This window comes from Hipposideros armiger, unplaced genomic scaffold (assembly GCF_001890085.2).
Source record: "Hipposideros armiger isolate ML-2016 unplaced genomic scaffold, ASM189008v1 scaffold_382, whole genome shotgun sequence".
In the NCBI taxonomy this organism is placed as follows: domain Eukaryota; kingdom Metazoa; phylum Chordata; class Mammalia; order Chiroptera; family Hipposideridae; genus Hipposideros; species Hipposideros armiger.
The window spans coordinates 1,327,747-1,350,040 of record NW_017731732.1 but is presented as its reverse complement, the minus strand read 5'-3'; the positions used below and the strand labels follow the sequence as shown (position 1 = coordinate 1,350,040).

The 22,294-nt window shown below is 49.3% G+C and overlaps 1 protein-coding gene across 2 annotated transcripts; it reads right to left on the bottom strand.

The window, feature by feature from the left end:
- Positions 1 to 6,430: 6,430 nt before the first annotated feature.
- Positions 6,431 to 21,985, bottom strand: SLC20A1 (solute carrier family 20 member 1). Of its 2 annotated transcripts, XM_019662895.1 has the most exons (11): positions 20,695 to 21,985; positions 19,826 to 20,429; positions 19,584 to 19,724; positions 19,317 to 19,402; positions 14,322 to 14,418; positions 11,913 to 12,032; positions 10,079 to 10,348; positions 9,429 to 9,984; positions 8,630 to 8,815; positions 8,038 to 8,122; positions 6,431 to 7,274 (listed from the first exon to the last, which is right to left on the bottom strand). In XM_019662895.1, exons 2-11 carry the CDS (start codon positions 20,160 to 20,162, stop codon positions 7,113 to 7,115), a joined length of 2,040 nt encoding a protein of 679 aa, XP_019518440.1. In that variant the 5' UTR covers positions 20,163 to 20,429; positions 20,695 to 21,985; the 3' UTR covers positions 6,431 to 7,112. The 2 variants fall into 2 exon arrangements, with proteins under 2 accessions (XP_019518440.1, XP_019518441.1); XM_019662896.1 differs by lacking the exon at positions 20,695 to 21,985 and having other exon boundaries at positions 19,826 to 20,672.
- Between the last annotated feature and the right edge of the window lie 309 nt (positions 21,986 to 22,294).

Below are 22,294 nucleotides of genomic sequence, written 5' to 3'. Positions count from 1 at the left end.
AGATGAACACAAGTCACGTTTGACTTCGGCAACTACAAGAGTTGCTCAAAGTGGTTACTATCAGCATCCAGGCACTTCTGATTACGGCAAACTTCGAACTACTGCTTGAGCAACATTGACCAGTGTCCACTTGTATACTTTCTTTTTTGGCACCCCCGGTATTTGATCCTCAAAAATCCAGTGACATAAGTACCATTACTATCACCAATCTTTAGGCAAGAGAACTGAGGCTTAAAATAATTAACCTGCAGGACATACAGCTAGCAAGTGTAGAGCTGGAATGAGAACCCAGACTGGTGGGGCTCCTGACCACGCTGCCGTGCCGTCCACAGGGGTTAATGACTGACCACGCCACCACGCCATCCACAGAAGGTAACCAATGGCCTTTCTGAATTTACAAACTTTCTCTGTGCTAAACAGTGATTCTATGTGGACATGACAGAACCACTCCAAGAAAAGTGTCACAGCAACTCTATACTTACAAGCTGACAGTATTCCTGAAAGCTGGAGAGGCCATCACATGGAGGCTGATGGAGGACTGGCCAGAGCCAAGATCTTAGTAAAGAAAAATTATGTCCCTTCCAAATCTACAGGGTACACACAAGGCCCATCAGACGACTGCCCTACAAATAGGCAGAACCTGCCCCCCAAATTTGTAGTTGAAGTTAAATGTAATATAGGATCCCAGTGAAAGACATTACATCACAGGCACTTGCTTCTTGGAGGCTGAAGTCTGGTGTCTAAGGTTCTTGGACATAGCACAGGTCTCCTGGGATTTCCAAAGATCTGTCATCCTTAGCGCTAAGCTACAAAGTGCGATTTCACTTTAGGAGCCAAACTGGCAACTCAGCTGCCAGCTATTACCTTGTGAAGCAGGACAAGTGAGCTGAAAATGGTATTTTTCCAATTAGCACAGTGAGAACACTGCTGAGGTTTCAGCCCAAGCCTGCAATTAGGGAACATTTACTTGCTTCTAGAACTAGCTCGGTGGGAGGTGGAGCCTGCTATCTAGGTCTCCAGCAGTAGTGCTCTGGGAGGGGTGCCATCCTGTAATTTCAGCTGTCCCCAGAAGGTGCCCGTCCTCTCCCCGGAGTCAGCGGCACTCTGCACTGCCCCAGTCTGATCAGAGGGCATGTCAAGTCCTGTCTGAACATGACAAAAGGGCTTTGCACAACAGCCTGGTCATCAGAAAGACAAGGACTGCGGCTGGTCACAGCTCTAGTGCTTGATTTCCACCATTACTTTAAAATCAATTAATAGTCTCAGAAGTTAACACCTGTCACACAAGTACAGTCTGCAGAAGCACCTCAGCACTGTGCAGCCTTTCAGACACCTGTGTCCCAGGTGAAATAGTTTCTCGCATAGAGGCCAAGACTGGGGCCGAGAGCAGTGCCAGCGACTACTTTTCTACCTCGGGCTGGGAGTTCAGTAGCCTTATTGGAATCTGGAGGACTGAACGAGATTTTGGTAGGAGAGTAAAGGTATTTACAAACCCTACACGCTGCACAAACACAGCGGAGAAAGCTTAATAGGCTGGGCGTGCCCATACCATCAGATTTCATAAGAAACACCAGGCCCAGCTGTTAATGAGCATGTCTGAACTGTCACCTTTGGTCTCAGCAGCTATCACTTGCATGAGGTGAGAAGAAACCCATCTATTTCCCGCCAACCAGGAAATGAGCTGCTGAAAGCACCAGCTCAGCTGAGCTCAACCAGCCTCCAAGGAAACAAGTGTACGGTTATGACACTTCTCCAGTTCTCAGTGGTGACTCAACACTGACCCAGTAGCTTCTAGATACCAAGGGGGCTTCAGCAAGGGCTAAGCAGCTTCATCTCTTAGAAGGAAAGACTCTGTGTGTGCCATGTGTGCAGGCTCCCGCATGCACACATATGTGCACACATGCACGTGTAAAATGCCTAAGATGTGCAAGCTAGTGATAGTTACCTTTGGGTAATGGCACCAGGAAACAGAAAAGCACATGAGCTTCTTTCATTCTCTACCTTCTACGCTCAACTGTTCAAAAAGTTTTCAATGTAAACATTCCATATTTCACTTTTTAAAAAATTACTAAAATATCAATTAGTCAAGAATTCCTAAGTAAACACAGAGTGAAACATTGACCTTCACTTCCTCTGCAACCCCAACATGGCAGTAAGGGACCGATGTAGACAGTCATCAGGTGAGGAGACAAAGCCTGGCAGCTGGACAGCAAATGGGGACAGGTGGCCGACCCAAGACAGCCGAGGCCAAGATGCCATCGAGAGGCTCCCAATCGGAGAACAGGTCCCTCCAGAGCAGACGTGAGGATGGTAAGCCAGAAAGGCTGACAGCCTGGCAACCAGTCAGGCACGTTGTGGTGACATTCCAACCCAAACAAGGTCTTTTTACAGGCGAGATACCGTTTGGTTTAAAAAATTGCAGTAAAAACTTCAGTGAGGAAGCAAGGACAGCAGAGCGCTGACTGGTGGGAGCAGGACACAGGCATCTGGCACATGGGTTCATCGTACCCTCATTTTGGCTATACTTGAACTCTCCATAATCAAACTTTTTAAGCAGCAGCCAGTAAGCACCCCTATCCTGTGCCCACCGCTGCTGCCAGGTGTGTCACTTTCTGTGTGTCATCAGACTGCAAGTTTTTTTGAAAGGGCACAGTGCAGGGTCATGGATCGGGAAGCAGCAGTGAAAACATGTAACATGCACACCGCCCCCCTCCAGCTATGGCTAGGGGTCCACATGACTGGGCCAGGCGATGGATGGTCTCCAGGGAACACGGCTGTCCCGTGAACTCAAAAAATTTTGCCAAAACATTTAAAACGTATAAACGTATAAGGAAATTAAGAAATAGTAAGATGACTTTTACTCAGTCCACTGTAATTTAAAACACCAGGAACACTAGGACTGAATTGTGGTGGGATGGGCTTGCCGCACTGTACCTTTCTTTTGATGTTTGAAGCACCTCCAAGAGGTCCCTGCATATGACATGTGGCCACCCACATCCTCTGGGACACGTGCATCCTTCCCTCACTCACTAAGTTCCCCCAGACAGCAGCAGCTCAGCCTCCCCAGGGTCTGACAATGGGGCTTATGCTTGGCTGGAAACTGCAACACTATTTGCAGTCGTGAGTTTCCGCCACACCGTGTATCCTTGTCACTTTCTGTCATGATGTTTTCTATGTCTTCCAAGCCTCAGCTAAAGAAACTGCAAAATCTCTGGCTGTGGCCACAATAGCCTGTGCAAAAGTCCATGGGAAATAGAAATAATCTCTCTGTCCAGGGGCTGGGTCAACGCAAGGTGTGTTTGGTGGTAAAAAGTAAGTTTCCACTTTTCGTCCGAGCCCCTAAGAGATCTGGAGAGTGACCCAGCGGTGGTGCTACAAGCACTCAGCTGAGGCCATCCACCGCTGGGGTGTAAAGAGGCGACAGTAAAGCTCTGTCTCTGAACCAAATAGCACCTGCACACATGTGATGAGCGACAGACTTTCAAAGGTATGACCGGGCAGGTATGACACTGATGTCCGTGGTGTGAACATGATCTGTGGACGGAAGAGCTGGCATTACAGTTTGTACTTCATGTAGGTGCCAGTTAACACGCCATGACAGCTGCAATTTGAACTGTGCTGTTGGGGTTCTCCCCGAACTGTGGTACTGAACTCACACCTACTGGAGTCACAAAGCAAGAACTGCCTGTGCTGAGAACAGGGAACATAAACAGTGACCTTTCCCCACCAAGCCCTGAGTCAGCTTAGACCTGTCTCTTCTCTGGGATCCCCCCAGACCTGGTATTTCCACCTCGGGACGTTTCACATTTTAGACCAGATAATTCTTTGTTGTGAGGTCGCCCCTGTGTACTGTAGGCTGTTTACAGCAACACCTCTGGCCAGGAGCATCCCCCAGCTGGGACAGCCAAGTCCCAATCTGTCTCATAGTCTAGGGGCAGGGACAACCAGCAGCCCTGGTTGAGAAGCAGTGCCCGAGAGTCCCAACAGTGCCACCCAGGCACTGAGCGTCCCACCAGCACTAGTCTCCTCTTATTAATAGATGGGCCAAGAAAATAGGTGGCCAAGAAAAGCCCTTGGCATGACAGAGAGCAGAGCAAAAAATAGGAAGTATTTTAACAAACTGAAATTAGCATTAATACTTTCAAAGAAATATTGGTGGCATCTATGAACCAGGATGCTATTTTTGAAAGTTTTTGAAAATTAAAAAAGAGCAGAAAATTTCATAGCAGCTTTAGACAACAGAGTTGAGGATGTTCTCATAAAAGGACATTGTCAGTGGGCCGGTCGAGTGGCTCAGCTGGTTAAGAGCTCACTCAAGAGTGCGAGCTCTGAGCAACAGCGGTTCGAGTCCCGGCCCGAGCTGAGCAGCCACTGAGCTGCCAACAGGTGGCAGGATGGCTCAGCTAAAAAAAAAAAAACAAGGACATGGTCAGAGAAAAGACAAATACGTTGAGCAAAAAACTGGGAAATTAGAGGACTAGTTCAATAGCTTAGAAAGCTCAAAAAGTGAAAAAGAAAAAAAAAAGGTGTGGAGAGTGTCAAAGTAATTCAGGAAGCTCCTAGAACTGAAGGATGTGAATTTCTGGAGTCTGAAGGAGTGAAGTACTCAGGCCACTGAAAAATAAACCAACTGCTCACCATCGCATTCCCGACACTAAGGAATAAATATCCCAAGTCTCCGGGGAAGATGGCAGGTCACACACACGTCATAGGAAATCACTGGGGCTTCCACAGCAGCAAGTTGGTGCCCTTCAATAATCAGAGGGAAATTATTTCAAACCTAGACTCCATACTCAAATTATCAATTAAACGTGAAGATGGGGAAAAAACATGTTCAGACGTGCGAGATCTCAAAAAACCCTGTAACTCTTTCTCAGGAAGCTGCTAGAGTGCATTCTCCACAAAAAGAAGTGGATCAACCAAGAACCATAGGGCTGAAGCTGTGAGCAAGGCTCCCTGACCCATCCAGACCATTCCTGTTGTTTCTGATGGTCCTAAGACAAAACCAGACAAGTGGTGGCGAGTTTCAGGATGGATTAGTGACCAGAACCAACAAAAGGAAAGAAAAATGACAATTACTGCAGGGAAAACAAAACTTTGTGGGGAGAAGTGTCATGGTGTGTTCACTGTGACAGCAGCTCAGGGCTACTTTTTATATACTTGGGACACTGATCTTACCAAAATTAGTTAAAGCGGGAGGTCAGGGCCTGAGGCGGTAAAAGGGAAGACCAAATGTCACGTAGGCACAGAGGGAAATACCAGGATTGAGAGTGGGGGGAGGCCCATGGTCACAGACCTTACTGAATCCCAAACTCCTTAATGTGCACATGTACAACCTTGATCAAAAAAACTTTTGGTTATAAAAGGTGACAGGAAAAGCAGGCCAGGGTTCCCTCCAGCATGTGCCCCTGGCCATGGCTGACACCATGCTATGTGGCACACACTCTCTCTGGTGTCTTCCTCACCCTTAGGGTCCTCTTCCCCAGGTCCAGCTGCTCTTCCAGTGTTTTCCTGGCTGTCCTGTGCTAAGCCCCGGGGAACATGCCGAGCGGGTCACAATTCTATGGTTAATCCCAGGGCAGACAGGTTTGGGCTGTGAGGTTACACAGCTCCAGAACAGGAAGCCAGCACCAACACTCAGATCTCCTCCAGAACCCTCAGCTCAGGGCATGGCGCCAGGCGCCCTTCTACCACAGCCCCTCCTTCCTCAGATAAGACACAAGGCAACCCCAGCCAGCCCCAAAGACCGAGACTGGTGCCCACTGCCTAACACCCACTGTGAAGATGCAGACATTCTCAGGGAGTGTTTCATCGCCTGTGAAGTGTAGAGAGCCACACTGCAGCTCTCAAGGACTACGCAAGCATGGAAAGCTTAGTATGGGCCTGACGCCTCTACAGCCAATAGTCCAAGCCCTCAGGCGCAGGTCAGGCAGGTAGGGCCCTTATTCCCTCAGTCTGGCTGTCAAAGAGCATCTTCCTCATACTCTCAGGACAGGAACCATCCACATAGTTTGCAAAGCAACACGCTTCCCATCACTGTTCTGACTGAGAGTAAAAGGAGAGGTAATGGCCAAGACCGAAGAAGCCGACATTGAGGACTTCAGGACGGAGCTGAGTCTCCAACCCAGGCACCCTTTCCCACAGCAGAGCTGGAGAGTCCTAAAGCAGCCCCTTCCACAGAAAAACTGAGGTGTGATAAAGTGAGTTGGTCTGTGCCGACGGGAGACCGCTGTGCTGTTAGGAGATGCCAGTTACCAGTCCTCACGGAGGGAGCGACCTGTGGATTGCGATCTCGGGCCTGTAACGGGGCACGGGGAACAGATGCAGGGTGGACTCCCCACTCTATAAGACACTCGCTCTCCTAAGAACGGCATGAGCTAACTGGTCCGAGCCCACATGCCTCTGACATGAACAAAAACGAGGACAAATCTTCTAAAAACTGTAAGCTTTTTATTCAGTTAAGAGGTAGACGGATGAACATGGAAGGCTGCCCACCTACCTTGCCCAAAGCTCACACCCCACCTCCCTCGTTCATCCACCCACTGCCAAAAACCTAAACCACCACGTCTGCAGAGGTCTTCTTCCTATTTCTCCGTAGTGGTAAGTCAGGAGGCCACTCGCAAAGAAGTCACACTGAGTCAGCTGTCACTGTGCCCGAGCCTCACACCCCAGGCCCTGCGAGCAGCGCCGGACAGGATGCAAGGCACACAGGCCCGCCTCGCTAGGGTCCAGGGAGCTTCCGGTGCCCTTCAGTCGTCAAGTCTTGTGCATGAGCAGGCAGAAGATGGTGACACTGCCAGGCAGAGCACTCTGTCAAATGGCTCTGAATGGTGTTAACAAGATCACACATTATCTTCAGAGACAACATACATATAATGGAATTGAAGCTGGGTACAGAAAGTAGAGTTTGCAGAAGTCATGGCCAATAGGAACCAGTGGGAACCTGGCTATTGAAACAGCTAATTTGAGACAAGTCGGGTTTAGCACAGAAGCAACTGCAGCTCAAAGAGCACTTCTTCCCACAGCTCCCAAGCGCCGAGGACTGTGGGCCTTCATGACACTCACACCCTGCAGAGGGCAGCCCAAACACCCACATGGTCCCCGCCTCCACCTCACGCCGGCAGGATGCCAAACTTGAAGACTGCCATGATAGCAGCGCTGATTATGCCGGAAATGGGGACCGTGACAAACCAGGCCATGAATATGTTGCGGAAGAGTCGCCAGTCAACAGCCTTTTTTGACCGGAGCCAGCCAACGGACACGACAGAGCCCACCTAGGAGGGAATGGGCAAGGGGCTGGTCATTAGGGGCAGTGCAACCCAGCAGAGACACATGACCGTAAGGACAAGAGCCTGTGAGCTACTCTGACACAGGTTAAGACTACTCGTGGCAAGATGAAGGCAACATAAAAACCCAATCATTAAATCTGTGTGAACTGGGGTAGATGACAGGAAAAGGACACTTCCTCCTTCCCTCCTGAGCTAAGGAATTTAGTGAACTACACTAACAACTAGCTGCTTTAACAAGTTACTTTAAGTTCCAGGTTTTCAAAAGATCATTCAAGGTGGAGGCTGGAGTTAGACCTAACAGCCCACACCTGGCGAGTGGTCCTGGAAGAAAAGGTGACTCCAGGCTCCATGATGAGCCAGCTTAAAGTCCAACCTAGGGAACATTTCTTCCTTTCCCTGTAGTTGCCACATGGTCACCAAGCAACCTTAGGACTCAACACGCTTCTTGGGCCCTCAGTCTGAGAGGCTCTAAGTAAACTGGCCTCAGCATCCAGCAGGCCTGACTTACTGGCTACATGTGAAAGGACTGCATCATTTGAGGAGAATCCATATTATCTGCTTAAATGAGTGACAGAAACTGTAAGCTGTGAATAATTACATTCCTGTGGTCACTTGTCCTAAACTGTGAACTCTTCAATACCCCACCACATAAAACTTTCCAAACCAAAGGACCGAAGTGTTAAACAAACAACCCCACCCCATATTACCAGAAAGAACCATTCTTGACACAGCACATGGCTTCACTTACTTTACAATGCGTCGTACTTATGGGTAGGCCAATATTTGATGCAATTACCACAGTGAGGGCAGATGCCAGTTCAATACTGAAGCCACTGTGGACACAAAAAGGTGACTTGTGGAGAATGAAATTTCTTTTTTTGATAAGCTAACACTATCTCAGAGTTAAGGCCCTCCTGCTATGCCCCACTTGGCAACAAAGCCTCCACTGCCCTCTTTAATTTGCTGGAACTCTTGAAATCCACTTTGCATCGATCGGGCCACAGGACTTCTCTTGTCCCTCTCACTTTAAGTTTTTCTGGAAGCCCATTACTACAGTTCACACTTTTATTTTGAAGAATTTGGTAAATGTCAGTCTTAGCTCCCAAGTAAAACAAATAAGGTCAAGTACACATAGCAATTCACTCTTAGCACACATTTCCTCAGAAAAGTTAAGGTTACAAGACCACTGGAGTTGAATTCATGAATACTTGACCAAAATCATATTTAAGGGCCAGACAGTAAACAAAACCTAAAACGTTCGCAGCAACAAGAGTAACCGCAGGACTTACAAACTGGTCGCTGTGCCCGAGCGCTGCACCTGAGGGCCGAGGCCAGCTCACCTGGAGGGTGTGATGGGTGTCAAGTCCTTGCCCATGGTCTGGATGACTCTCCGGCCCCAGACCCACAGGCCAATGCAGATGCCGATGCCACCATACAGCAGGAGCCATATCGGGATGGCGACCTTTGGAGACACATCTCCCGTTTCATAAACCAGATACAGCGCAACCAGAGGGCCAATGGCGTTGCTGCAAGAAAGTGAGACCAGGATGACTTTCAGGTAGAATCAGAGCCCGGCCAGCGCTGGTTTGCCGGGTGACTTACTGTCGCCTCGAGTGGGGCTTGAAGCTCACTTAGCAACAGGCCTGTGTCACAGGACATGAACAGAACCCACGTGCATGAGAGGACAAAGGAAGGAGCGCTGTTCTGAGTAGATGCCATGCACACGCGTGGCCTGTGGCCCCAGGGAGCCTAAAGCAAGTCTGGGCGCCAAAGGACATTACAAACCACAGAACCAACCACGGCCAGCAGCCTGCAGATCCATCCCACAGGGCAGTGATGGCACGTTTTCCGCCTTATGTCCCTGAATTTATTACCAAGGAGCCAGGCCCCAGCCAACGGGCAAAAGACCCCTCTGAAAGCTATCTGTGCCTACCATCCACAGGGACAGTGAAAAACGCTCTTTGTAATTGTTACAGAGAAAGACCTGACTGCCTATTTCACTGTCAGCAAGTGCTAGGACCTCATGATACCACGTCACTCAGTGTCCCATGCTACCAGGGGCACCACAGCCACAAGCACATCCTTTAAAAGTGAGCAGTGTGAAAACAGAATGAGCAGTGCTAAGCTCCAGCCACCAACCTGACATCATTGCCACCGTGGGCGAAAGAGCCGAAGCAGGCCGTGAGGATCTGCAGAAACTGGAAGAGGAGGGACACCTGCGGCCTGTCCTGGTCACTCCACTCCTCCAGAGAGCTGCCACTCCCTTTCCTGTCACCCAGACCCATCTCGGCCTTGGTGCTCACATCCACATCAGAGGCCGAGCGGGTGTCGGACACAGCGTTGCAGTAGCTGGTGTAGCTGTCCATGCGGACTCGCTTCCTGCCTTCGGCGGTCGGCCACGTCAGCTTCTCCATCTCGTCAGCTCTGGGCTCAGCATCTCTGGCACGGAACGAATCCAGAGGCATGCCGCAGATGGCCATGGTGTAGGACGTGTAGCTGTTGTTGCGCCTCAGGGGCTTGTCCCCCGAGTCCCCCATACAGTCCCCCACCTTGGCGAGGTGTAGCTTGTGCAGCAGCTCCTTGTACAGGCCAGAGTCCTTGTGCACGGTGTGGTACTGCTGGTGGCCGCAGCCCATCTGACTGCTGACGGCCTGGCTGAGCTGCACAAGGTCCCCGCCGGGCAGCCGCGCAACACCTGGTCAAGAGCAAATAGTAACACTCAGCGCCCAGCACCGCGGGTCCCCACCGCCAGCCCGCAGAGCACACAGGGGACCGCCTGCCCCGCTCACCGTTTCCGGCCCCATCCAGGCTGCTGTCCTCCTTCAGGTCCACGCTGGGAAGCCGCGGCCGCTCCGGCACCTCCTCCAAGTCCCCCAGCTTGAAGGACACCGTCCTCTCCTCCAGCACAGCCCGCAGGGGAACTGTGGCAGGCCCCACCTCAGGAGCGGAACTCCTGGTTTCCACGTCCCCAAGAGACAACTTGGCTTCTTCGTGGTCTTCTTTCAAGCTATTCTTTTTTTCCATTAAGGGGCTTTCCGAAGGACTACACTTTATTTCTCCTAGAAAAGAAGGGTTTTGGTTTGGTTTTCACCTAACTAACTTGTTCCACAGCTCCCCTTTCCTCCTCAAAACAGAACACATGTGAACTGCACTGAAACTTCAGGACAATCTTCCTGTCTGCTATATCTGCCACATCTCATCTGTCTTGGGAAAAAACTGGCAGGCAGGACACCCCATGTCAGGGTTGCAATCTCTTTCGGTAAAGGGCCAGATAGCAAAGGCTCTGTGGGCTCTGCTGGGTCCTCTTGTTCTTTACGTTCCTTTACAAACAGAAACCATGCTCAGCTCCCTGCCCACTGGGGGCAGGCAGAGGACTCAAAATTTGGACTGCATGTAGTTCATGTTTAACCTTCCGTCAGGCGCAGCTGATCTCAGATGCATTGCACACAAAGATGCCGCTATGAAATACGTTTTTACTGTACTAAGTCACAAGCACAACTGGCGATAGGTTACGGTAGAGGGGGAAGATACAGAAGCAATGAGTCACGATACTTAACTGTTAGATATTCGAAAATTTGTGTGAGATCAGTTGCGCCCAACGGAGGGTTAAAAAGAATTCCCCCAAAATTCCCTCTGATTTCAAGCAAAGCAACACAGTTCAGTGCAGGAAACCGGAGGAGACAACTAGCACTGCCAGCTCTGTAACAGAGGTGTGCGTGCTTATGGTCCTAAATCCCATGGCCAGGTGGGAAGGTGTTCTGGCTGTCCTGCCAATGCCCACTGTTTACAAGCTCATTCAGGTGTCAGCCAAGCCACAGAAGAGGATCACGAACATCAGGGAGCCCTGTCCCACCTCCCAGACTGAGGAGAAATGCGCTCGGTTGGGCCTCAGCCTCACTCCCACTGGTGTGCCCAGCAGCCACACAAGAGCACAGCCTCTCAGGGTCTCAAGTGCAGCCATGAGAGTCTACTGCTAAGGCCACCTCCCTCGTAAGGAGCCAGCCAAATCACTAAGGGAGCATTTGCACATAAAAAGGCAGACAGGTTCCATGAGGAAAGCTCCACCAGTAAGGAAAGGAGTATGACTTAAGCTGATAGCAACCAAAATTTATTGAGTGTTTAATTCCACTGCAACACTAGCTGTAGTAATGGCCTATATGATTCCTTCACAGGACACCCGAATTTGTGCTACAACTCTGAGAACTGTAAGGTCAGACCCATACATTAGCCGTAGCCTTGCATGTCTGAATCTGAAGTTATACACACAAGGAGATAAATGTTTCCTCTGTGAAAGCTTTTTGCACCCGCCCCTCATTTTTCCTTAAGGTCCCCTTAAGCCTCCTCACATAACGCAGGCTACATCTCTATCACTGGCGACTGACTGAGCTACAGTAAAGTAACAATCAGATGCCCACTTGTGTCCACAGCGTAGGTCAAATAATCAAATAGTAGCTCATTTTAAATCAGTAAGAAAGTCATTTGGACAATAAACCCACGTCCTCAAATGTACTTTTAAAATCTCTGACTTTGCCAATCTAGCAAATAGCGAATGTTTATAGTGGCCAAACAAAAACAAATAAACACGTTACTAGCTAAAATGTTGTGCTACAAAGTGTTACTTACGTTCAATTTTCCTCTTCATCCTGGGACATACAAAGAACCAGACGATAAGGGCACAAAGAACCGCACATCCCACCGAGATGAGGACGGTGCCCCACACAGGAAGTCTGTCAAAGCCCAGCACTAGGAAATAAAAGGGTGCATCTTGAAAACCCCAGGGCCACAGCCCCTGCAGCGCTGCGTAACCTCTCCTGGGTGGACTCGAGTACCCAAGCCAGCCCCTCGCCCTTCCAGTGCTGTCAGCCTTAGGTCCACAGGACCTATCTGCTCGTGGCTGTACAGATTCAGGAGCAAAATCCATGGTCGCCTGAAGCCCACACCAGTCCAGCCCACTTTAAATGCCTGCCAGACTGACATCTCCCAAGCTCCTTCACAAACTAGCTTCTTTCTTTGCCTTGGATGGTGGTGGGGATTACTATACTGACAATCTGCAACCAGTTATGAAAAAAAAGGAAATATGCACTCCCAGACTCCAGATGGGGGCTGCACACATTATGGGGGAAGATCCTGGTAGTCACATCAGTCATACTAATGTAATTCTCAGTGGAGTTATCACAGCCATTGTCCTAGCCTCCAGCAAAATCCTCTGAGATTCTCTCTTAACTCATTACCAAACTAATACACAGATAACAGAAATATTATCTGTCAAAAGATAATAGTTCAAAGGGCTCTTTCACAAAAGGAAAACCTGTTTAGTGGTAGTTTCATTCACAAGCCTTACCTTAGAGACTTGTTTACTTTCCCTGGGGCTCAGGGATTAGTCACCATCTGCTTATCACTTAACCGCCAATAGGCCCTAAACCTCTAACCTATATTAATGGCAGAAGCAAAACACCACAGAATCCTATTTAAGCCTAAAAGATGTTTTGACTTGTAGTTTATCCAAGAGCTTACTTACTTGTGGTTGTTTTGCTTATTAGGAATTAAATTACTTATAAAATAGAAATTCTATTGTTGTCCGCCCCCATGATTACTATTTAAAAATCAGATATAAATTGAGGTCCCTTTAAAATTCAAGTTGTATGATTATCACAATCCTATCAAAGTTCGACCATGTAGTTAAGTCACACAAAATACACATAAAATTTAATCAATCGCTACCACAATTTAAATGTACCCACATTCTAGTCAGAAAAGGGAAATGAGACTGGTTTTTCTTATAAATGGTCCACAAAGGTCAGAATAAAAATATCCAAGTTCCTTTGCAAAAATGATTTGTTTTTCAGAAATTTGTTTCTAATTTCACTGAACCACATAAAACACCAGGGCTCAGAGCCTCACGCGAGACTTCCTCATTTAGCATGAAGAATCCAATTTAGGACAGAATGCAAATGCAGCACGGAAGCACTTCTTGGCCTGTACCACTTGGCAAGAACGCTGGTATTCCCTAAGGAGGAACAATATTCTCAAAAAGCTTATTTTCTCTCCTGATTAGTCCAATAAAGGCACGTTTAAAAAACACTAAACTAACTCCATTTTTGGTTAGTGACATTACTTCACAGTTACAATCCATTAGTCAGAAATGAAATCAAGTTAGTGGGCCACAATGAGCATTAAGAAAAGCTAAAAGGATATTTACAAATGAGTGCACAGCACATAGTAAGGGTGCGTAGCCTCCATGTACTAGTCCAGTCCCCCGCTTCACTCTCCCTTGGTATGTGCACATGCATCCTAGGCAGTTCTTCCAGTGCGTCAGTCAAAATCAAGAGCCTGTGACCCGATGGTCCCAGACCGTCACACTTAAGGAATCAGACAGCACCTGAGCTGAACCCGTGACAAGCTGTCACCCTTTCTCAGTTGCTCAACTAAACATGTACCATAATTCAGCCCGTGGCTGCCTTAGCCCCAACATAAAGCAATCAACATGTCAATCTTCAGATGCTCACAAATTACTTCCCCTTACTGCATGAACCCTTCCAAGTGCACTTAGGGCGGGTGTCAGACTCCCCAGCTCTTCTCGTCAAGCAGACTCGGGAGTAAATTCAGTGCTTAGAAACCAAAGTAGCTCCACTTGGGAGAGAAAAATGAGAGCATCCGGCAAGCAGTCCTAAGTGACCAATTACTGAAGACCAGATACAAGTAAGGACTCAGCAGCCAGCAGGAGGCCAGTGTCAATGCCAGCACTTTCAGCACAGACAGGACAGGGGAGGGAGAAGACCGTGTTATCGTGGCTCCTGGGAAGACTAAAGGGTAAAGGTCTGTAGTGATATAGAATCTGAGCAGGTCTCTCTGGTTGAAAAACTATCTAGATTAACTCAGCATACACTAGCCTGCAGCCTTCTGAAATGGTGCAGGCCAGCCACCTTCTAGGAGATTTCAGCCCTGTAAAGCAAAAAGGGGTAAATTGCGCATTTAATGCAAGTTTTGTAAACAACTTTAAATTCACATCTAAATATTATGACAGGTACTTACAAGGTGCTCCAGAATACATGATGGAAAACAGGTTTATTCCGACCGTGCAGGCATAGAACACTGGCAAAGCTCGCAGACCATTAGGAACTGGATCTGCCTGTAAAATATCATTTTAAGACCAATAGCTTAAGAGCTGTGAAAGTTAACTCATGTCCAGAGAACCTTGTAAAAGGGCAGGTTCAGGAACCCCAACACCAGGAACTATCCCTCCACAGAAGTTCCCAAGGCTGGCCAGGCTTTTCCTACATTTGCTCCCGGAAGTCTGCCCATCAAGTCTATCTTCTACGTCTACCTAAAGTTAGGTTTGTGTCTGGCTTCTTCTTTTGGGTTTTATTTGTTGCAAATTTTTTTTTTTTAAGATTTTTATTGGGGAATTGGGGGAAGGGGAACAGACAAGCCGCTGTCCTTCCACGCCTCAGTACAGCCGTGGAGGACACCGCCTCACTGGTCCAAGTTGGCACCACCACTGCACTCTTCCCGGGCGAGGCAGATCAGTCGCTGGCTTCTGGACGGCCGCTCACTGCGGCTGCTGGCCACTCATGCTGGCTGCTGGCTACATACGGTAGCCCATGGCAACCGACTGCAGCAGGGGCTGCAGCCTAAGCCGTCGCCGGCGACTCACAGCAGCCCAGCTCCAGGTCGAGCCGCTGTTTAGCATCTCAGCTGCAGAGGGCAGCTTCACCGGCCCTCATATGTGGGATCCGAACTGGGGCCCTCTGGCGTCCCAAGCCAGCTCCCAACCAACGGCCAGCCGTATTTTTTGCAATTTTAACAAAGCTACCTATACCAGTGACTGTTAATCAGTTTCAACACACAGTGTTCTAAGGTATCTGTAGTCCAGACATAAACCTGAGCACACACCTGAAGATGTACTAGACACTTGTAAGAGACATCAAGAAGTTGCCCATGATGTTAGAACTTCTTACCTGATTTATATCTGCAAAGATTTCTTAGAAATGCAACACGCAGGGCAAGCTGAGTAGCGCGATGGTTAAGAGCTGGCTTGGGACGCCAGAGGGCCCTGGTTCGGATCCCACATATGAGGGCCAGTGACACTGCCCTCCACAGCTAAGATGCTGAACAATAGCTCAACCTGGAGCTGGGCTGCCGTGAGACGCCGGCAACGGTAGGCTACAGCCCCTGTGGCAGTGGGTTGCCATGGGCTACCGTGTGTAGCCAGCAGCCAGCGTGAGCGGCCCTCAAGCCGCCGTGAGCGGCTGTCCAGAAGCCGGCGACTGATCTGCCTTGCCCGGGAAGAGCATAATGATGGTGCCAACTTGGGCCAGTGAAGCAACGTCCTCCACAACTAGACTGAAGAGCAAAAAGACAGCAACTTGTCTGTTCCCCTTCCCCCAATTCCCCAATAAAAATCTTTAAAAAAACCTTGAAATGTTTAAGGAACAGCAAGGAAGGCAGTGTGACTGGAGACAAGAGTTCCACTTACAACAAACGTGTATTAATTCTACAGGAAAACACCAAAGTCAAACTCTCAAAGAATGAGAGCACGGATCTGAACACATGGAAGGCTAAACTGTAAAGATGTTAGCCAAATGTTTAATACTATGTTGGTCACAATCCAGTGAAAAAGCCTGGAGAGGAAGAAAAAAAAGGAATGGCCCAAAAGTGATTCTAAAGCTCTGACAAGAATAACTGGTACACTGGGAAGAGGGAGGCAGTGGCTTAAGACCAACGACACAAGACAAAGTGAAGGTGCCATTCCAAACCAGTGGAGATGGGCCCTCACTGACAACCATGCGGAGTATTAGCGCCCCATCTAGTTTAAAAGAATGCTAGAGAGAGCAACAGCCAAAATAAAAACATAAATAACCTACAGAACCCAGGGCTGTTAAGCATCTGGGTAACTCAACAACATGGGTCAGGGCCGGCCGAGTGGCGCGATGGTTAAGAACTCGCTTGGGATGCCAGAGGGCCCCGGTTCGGATCCCACATATGAGGGCCAGTGACACTGCCCTCTACAGCTAAGATGCTGAACAACAGCTCAACCTGGAGCTGGGCTGCCGTGAGTCGCTGGCGACGGCGTAGGCTGCAGCCCCTGTGGCAGTGGGTTGCCATGGGCTACCGTGTGTAGCCAGCAGCCAGCGTGAGCGGCCAGCAGCCGCAGTGAGCGGCCGTCCAGAAGCCGGCGACTGATGTGCCTCACCCGGGAAGAGCGCAATGATGGTGCCAACTTGGGCCAGTGAAGCAACGTCCTCCACAACTAGATTGAAGAACATAACGACAGCAACTTGTCTGTTCCCCTTCCCCTAATTCCCCAGTACTGTTCCCATCCCCCCAATTACCCAATTAAAAAAAAAAAAAAAAAACATGGGTCACACCCTAAGGGCAACCAGTAACGTCACGAACCTGAGGTGTGTATATATATACATTTTTCTTCTAAGAACTAGCCATGGTTTTAGGCAAGCTCTCCAAGGAATCTAAGACCATCCCTCCAATAGCAAAACCCACTAGGGTTCTACAGATGTAAGTGAGGGCTTCTCTTAACAGATTTTCAAGTACTATTTGGGATTTTGGTTTCAAATCAAACTGTAATTGGTTGGTGAGCTGAGAGGAAATAGCCCATGTATTTGTTTTTCTGTGTAGCCAATTACGTATTGAGCTAACCAGTAACAAATTAGCTGGGGATAGGGTAGGGAGTGAATGACACTACTGATAGTTTATTATGAAATACAGGCTCATGGTTTTAAAAAGTCAAAATTCACAAGAGTCTAGAAAAAAAGGAAAACCATGAGCAGTCTCTCCCTTTTCCTCCCTCCAGACTCCTCAGTCACTCCCAAGAGGCAATCAAGGCTAGTAATTTCACGAAATACTTATCACCATATGACCCTTAAAACTTCACCTGGAAATAATGTATCTCCCCCTCCATTTATGTGGGATGGGAAAGGGGTCTTCATAAACCCCATCTTCAACCAGAATAGTTCATGTTTTATATATTCAATGTTGCAGTAAGCTTTGTCTACAGAAAAAGTTTCCTGAGCTTGAAAAGTTGTCCTAGATACATTCGGCATGATTCCTAAAGAAGATGCTGAAAGACCCATTTTCTTTGACTGGTCTTGAAATACTCAAGAGGAAAACTTTCCCTCCCCTACTCCTGGACACTTAAGGACTGCCCCAGTCCTTAAGACAGCTAGCTCACCTCCACTCTGCTTTTCCCCACAAGACCCCCAACAGGCTTGGAACAGACACTTGGAGAATAAAAACTTTTTAAAAAACAATTTCAATGTTAACTTCCAAAATGGAAAGTTCAGTTGGCAGATTTTAACAGCCAGGACCCCCACAAGTTACTCGCCTAAGGATGTTTTCTTGAGATTTAAAACCCAACTAACCAGAAATATTCACACTCGTCGCCTGAAAACTCCTGTTTTCAGAGTGTGTGTGCACATATGTGCAGGGGGTGGGGGTGGGGGCATGAGTGGAGGTAAGGAAGAGCCTCAGTCATGTTGTTCCAAACACTGTTTTAGTCCTTCTTGATCACGCCCATCCTCATACCCACACAAGGAAGACAGTTAGGAAGTTAACGTACCTGAGGAGTTCTCAATCACTGGGCGTAAAAACGCCTAGCATGCATTCCCCTAAGGAGAGATCTGCACACCTCACAATCCCTCTTTACACCTCAGAGCACCACCATTCCTCTCCGGGAAAGAAGATGACTTTATTCTGTCCTGACACACAAAGCTCCTCCAGAACCAGAACCAGAACCAGAACCATGTACTTCCAGTAGGCGATCAGCAGAGCCCCAGTATAAAGCCATTAGCAAGAATCCCCAAAGGGGCAGTATCCATTCTCTGGCTGTGTGGTGTGGAGCAAGCTGTGTGGCTCTAGTAAGAACATTGACAAGCCTACCGGGGTCACACACTACAGCTGTGGGGAGTGCCAGGGTGGGCAGTCATATCTGCTTGCTGAACAAACACCAAACTGAGTCAGTGACTGTATCAGTGCACTGTTCAGTCAGTCACACTACACCAGGCTACAGATGTTTCAAGTCTGCGAAGCATTAAACTGCTCCACTGTGCCAGGCTCACGCCATGGGAAACAGTGGTCAGGAATCACTTCACCAGGCATTTCCTACAAAGAAGAGGTACCAGTCTTTCCCTAGAGAAGCCAGAATGAGACCAAACCACCACTGGGGATCAAGCTGCCTATCTCCCTTCACTCAGATTTCTATAGTTTAGGAGCATTTTAAGAACTTACAATGGACAGTTAAGAGCCATTCACCCCAGAAAAGGACAACTTTGTTTCCTGAGAAAGACGCATTTATTCTTGCTGTAAGTCAGTCCAATGACAACACCCCTTGTTTTCCACTTTGGAGCCAGCACCAGGCTTCTTGATAAAATGCTATCAGGTCCCTGAAAAGGGATTTTCAAATGGACAGGAAATGAAATGGCTGTCCAGATTTTTTTTTTTTTTAGCCAAATAAAAAAACGAAACAAAAACTGCCTTTAACCGGTTCTTTTTACCTATTCTGAGAAATCAGTCTAGTCACTGTGAAAGGTAGTCCCCATCTAAAAGCTTATAAACAAGTTACGATAATCAGCACTATCAAATTCACTATGTGGACCCAAAATGCTCCATTCTACTGGCAGCTGAGAAAAAGCCACAAGGGATGTTGTGACTTGCTGAACCGAAAGCTTATAATTCAACAGTCTGTGTGCTGGCGGTTTAAGGTAATAATCTGCATACAGCTAGACAAAGCTTCCCTAAATCAATTCCCCTAATTTTCCAACCTAGTCTCCCCTATTCCTTGGCACACATCACTCATTCAATTTTCTCTCCCTCTTGGATACTGAAAACTCGCTTCCTTCAGAGAACTGAATGACACACAAATGACACACAAAAGGTGTACAAAACGCAGAGTTTTTTAACTCTTAAAGGCCACCTACCTACACACCAATTACATTTACAAGGATGCTATCGGTTTCGATACCACTGAGTGTGACCCATTAAAGGTCATAAAGGGGGTTTGGAAAGAAAGATTACCTTCCGGAGAATGAATGCCCGAACAAGGAAGAACAAAATTCCAGACATGATACCAGAAAGCAGTGGAGAGATGAACCAAGACATCACTGCAATAGAACACATTAAAGAACAAATGTCAACAAAAATCAGGAACCAAAACATACTTTAAATTTTAGCATTGTTTTCAGAACTTTAGTCTGTCCCTTTTACACAATATACTCCCATATATAATGCCATGAAATGTGACATTATATAAAAATTTTTTAAAACATTTAGAAATAAACATACCAATTTTTATCAGTTCAGACCACTTGACACCCTCCTGTCCCTTTGCCACAAGGGAGAAGCCAATGGTTGCACCAACAATACAATGGGTTCCAGAAATGGGAAGCTTCAAAAACGAAGCCACTAGTTGCCACACAGCAGAACCTGAAACACAGTCAAGTTTTATTAAAGAAATGGCAAAATTCCATTGTTCATTCTGAAGGCATCACGTGAAAGGTACAGGATGGGCAATGCAGACAACTCACCAAACATGGCACTGACCGAGCCTGCCATCAGCAGCTCCCGGGTCGAGTTGTACATCTCCACATCGATCAGGCCCTTCCTGATGGTCTCACTCACTTTGGCCCCCAGCAAGACAGAGCCCACAGTCTCAAAGATGCTAGCCAGGACGCAGGCCTGCTTCAGGGTCACCACCCCCGAGCCCACGGCCGTTCCAAACGAGTTTGCTACGTCATTGGCGCCCACGGAGAAGGCCAGTACGAAGGCAATGACGAAGCCCAGGATCAGCAGCCACAGGTAGTCCAGCGTGCCGGCGGCCGCGGCCACGGTGCTGGCCACCAGCGTGGCCGCGGTGGACGCCATCCCCAGAGCAGCCGCCTTAACTAACAAGAAGTACTACGCAGTTTTCAGGCGTGTAAACAGAATGAGAGTATGAGGTATCACGGACGCTCTAATAAATAATATATACTATATAAAATTAAATACTGTAAACGTAAACTGCGGCAGACACTGTGCTCACTGCTATACGCTGCGCGCGGGCATCTGCGATCCGGGGCGGCTCGGGCTCTGGAGGGCTAGCGGCGCGGCGCGAAAGGCCATGGCAGGTACGCGTGGGGACGCGGACTCATCCTGGGAGAACACGGGATCACGATGGCGCGCGCCTCCCGCCCGCCACCCCCGGCAGGACGCGTGGCCCGCACGTGGCGGACCCTTGCCTGCGCCGTCCCGCCCGCGCGCGCGCCCTCCGCGGAGACCGGAAAAAGCCGCGCCCGCGCTCCGGAGCCGCCAAAAAGGCCGCGGGAAGTGGGGACTGCACGAAGCCGGAACCCCGCCCGCCTCCCTGCCCGCGCGTCCGGGGAGAAAACGCCGATCACCGCGGCGCCGCCCCACTCACCACAGGAGACCAGGGCCGAGCAGGGACGGAGAGGTCCAGGCGGCGAGCACTCGGTGGACGGGCGGGCTGGGCAGGGACCTCCGGGGAGCAGCGCGGTGCCTCAAAAGCCGAGCAAAATGAAGACGCAGCGCGCACTGGCAGCCATCACGCTGACTGCACCCGCCGCGGCCGCTCCTTATAGCGGCGCGCGGCCCACGTGACCTGCCGCGCGCGCGCCGGCCTGGAGCCCCGCCCCCGGTGACGCAGGCTGTCGGGCCCAGTGGGCTAGCCCGACGGCCGCACTCATTGGCCCGCCCGCAAGAGCTCTGGTCACGTGGGCGGTAGACAAGGGGCTGCTCCCGGCGTCTCCACCTTGTCTGGCGGAGTAGCCTGCCGACCACAAGGGTCGTCTGCTGGCTCGTAGAGGCTGCGGCCACGGTTGTTCCTGTTTCCTCTCGCGGGCTCAGATTCACGGAGCTGGCCGCGCCCCAAGCCGCACTTCGAGCGCCCTGGGGCACGCCGCGCCCGGATGTCACACCTGGCCGGTGACGCTGAGGGTTGCTGGCGCCCGGGACTGCAGGTCCAGTCCCGGCAGGTTGTCGCCCCTGCGATGCTCTTGGCCAGATGGGCGCTGCCCTGAGTCGGGGTCGGGGGGAGTGGGGGGGAAGAGACTCACGCGGTGGCCTCGCTTCCTCAGTCGCGCAGCTGGCAGACGCAGAGTGGACAGTCACGAGGACCAGGCCGTCCCCGGGAGGGTGCGGATCCCCAGGACGCTGCAGTTCACCAACCCCCGCAGACGCCTGCGATTTCAGCGCCACGGCGGTGCGCTGCATGGAGGACACCGCTTCTGAGCACAGTCTTGGCTCCTGCTCGCTGCAGTGCGTCACCTGGAGCGAGTCCCAGATCTCCGAATATAAACTGTTAGCGGGAATTCAATGTCACCGTGTGTGAGTGTGACTAGAACTCAAAAATGTTCAGTAAATGCTGACTTCTTTTTGGCTCTTTCCGTGGACATTCCTGTTGTAGGATGTAGAAAAGGGTGGAAAGGCATGTTCTCTGCATCCTGGAAAATGAATTGATTTCTGCCCCCTGCATAGTCTATAATGTTGTTTTCACGTTAATAAGATTTGCTCTGCACATTCGATGGCATTTCATTGTAGGGTTTGAGATCAAGACAACTAGTCATACCATGGGGGTTAAGATCTGGACTCTTGTCAGGGATGTAGTGAGATTAAAGCATACCAGCCAGAAAGACCGCCCAGGTTTAGAATGTTCTGAAGCCCCCGCCCCCCTTTGCCATATGTAGCAGCCCGGCGCTGAATAGCAGAAACAAAGACTTTGTAAATCTGTAAGTCATTGCTATGCCTGGGTCACCTCTGGAGGCTTACACTACAACTGAGCCTCCTCTGACCTTCCTGTGATGAAGTTACATGACTAATGTACAAAGCTCAAAGTCCCAAGGTCATGTCAGAAAAAGAAGGTGCATGTCCGGGAGCATTGACTCTGGAGTGCAATTGGGATGTAATTCTGGCACCTTTAAAATGCACCCCTCCCTCCACCCTTACTTCATTCCAAGGTTATGAAAACCTTGAATGAAAGAGCTGATCTGTTAAAGGTCCTA